Source organism: Austrofundulus limnaeus, unplaced genomic scaffold (genome assembly GCF_001266775.1).
Source record: "Austrofundulus limnaeus strain Quisiro unplaced genomic scaffold, Austrofundulus_limnaeus-1.0 Scaffold3977, whole genome shotgun sequence".
Lineage (NCBI taxonomy): Eukaryota > Metazoa > Chordata > Actinopteri > Cyprinodontiformes > Rivulidae > Austrofundulus > Austrofundulus limnaeus.
In genome coordinates this window covers 4469-4891 of record NW_013956379.1, presented here as the reverse complement: position 1 = coordinate 4891, position 423 = coordinate 4469, and the positions used below count along the sequence as shown (strand labels likewise).

General features: G+C 40.7%; 1 gene segment (V, D, J or C); it reads left to right on the top strand.

The window, feature by feature from the left end:
* Window positions 1–97: 97 nt before the first annotated feature.
* LOC106512038 (T-cell receptor alpha chain V region RL-5-like) overlaps window positions 98–423 on the top strand; it is a gene marked incomplete at its 5' end in the record, with an annotated part of 4705 nt that continues 4379 nt past the window's right edge. The window contains 1 exon segment of the V gene segment in view: window positions 98–422. Coding sequence covers window positions 98–422 — 325 coding nt within the window.

Genomic DNA, 423 nt, shown 5'->3' with positions numbered 1-423 from the left:
GTGCGAGACCTGCTTTGAGGCAGTAACTCCTGTTTCTTCACACGAGGTGACCGCTCAACATGTTTCCTCTTCAAACACTTGATTATTATTCATTCATCTCTTCCTCTGCATCTTCTGTTCTTCCCCAGAGTGTAAAGGAGACAAAGTCCTCCAGACTGAAGGACCTGTTGTTGCTGCTGAAGGACGAACCGTCACTCTGGGATGTACTTTTGATAAAAATGCTGATTTCAATGTTTATTTGTTTTGGTATAAACAAGAAGAAAACAAATTTCTGGAATATATTTTGCATCGAGACACACTCGGAACCAAATATAACAATCCAGGTTCCATCAAAAACAGATTTGATGCAAAAATCAACAAATCTGAAGTTCCTCTGACGATCCAGGATCTTGATGTGTCTGACTCTGCTGTGTACTACTGTGC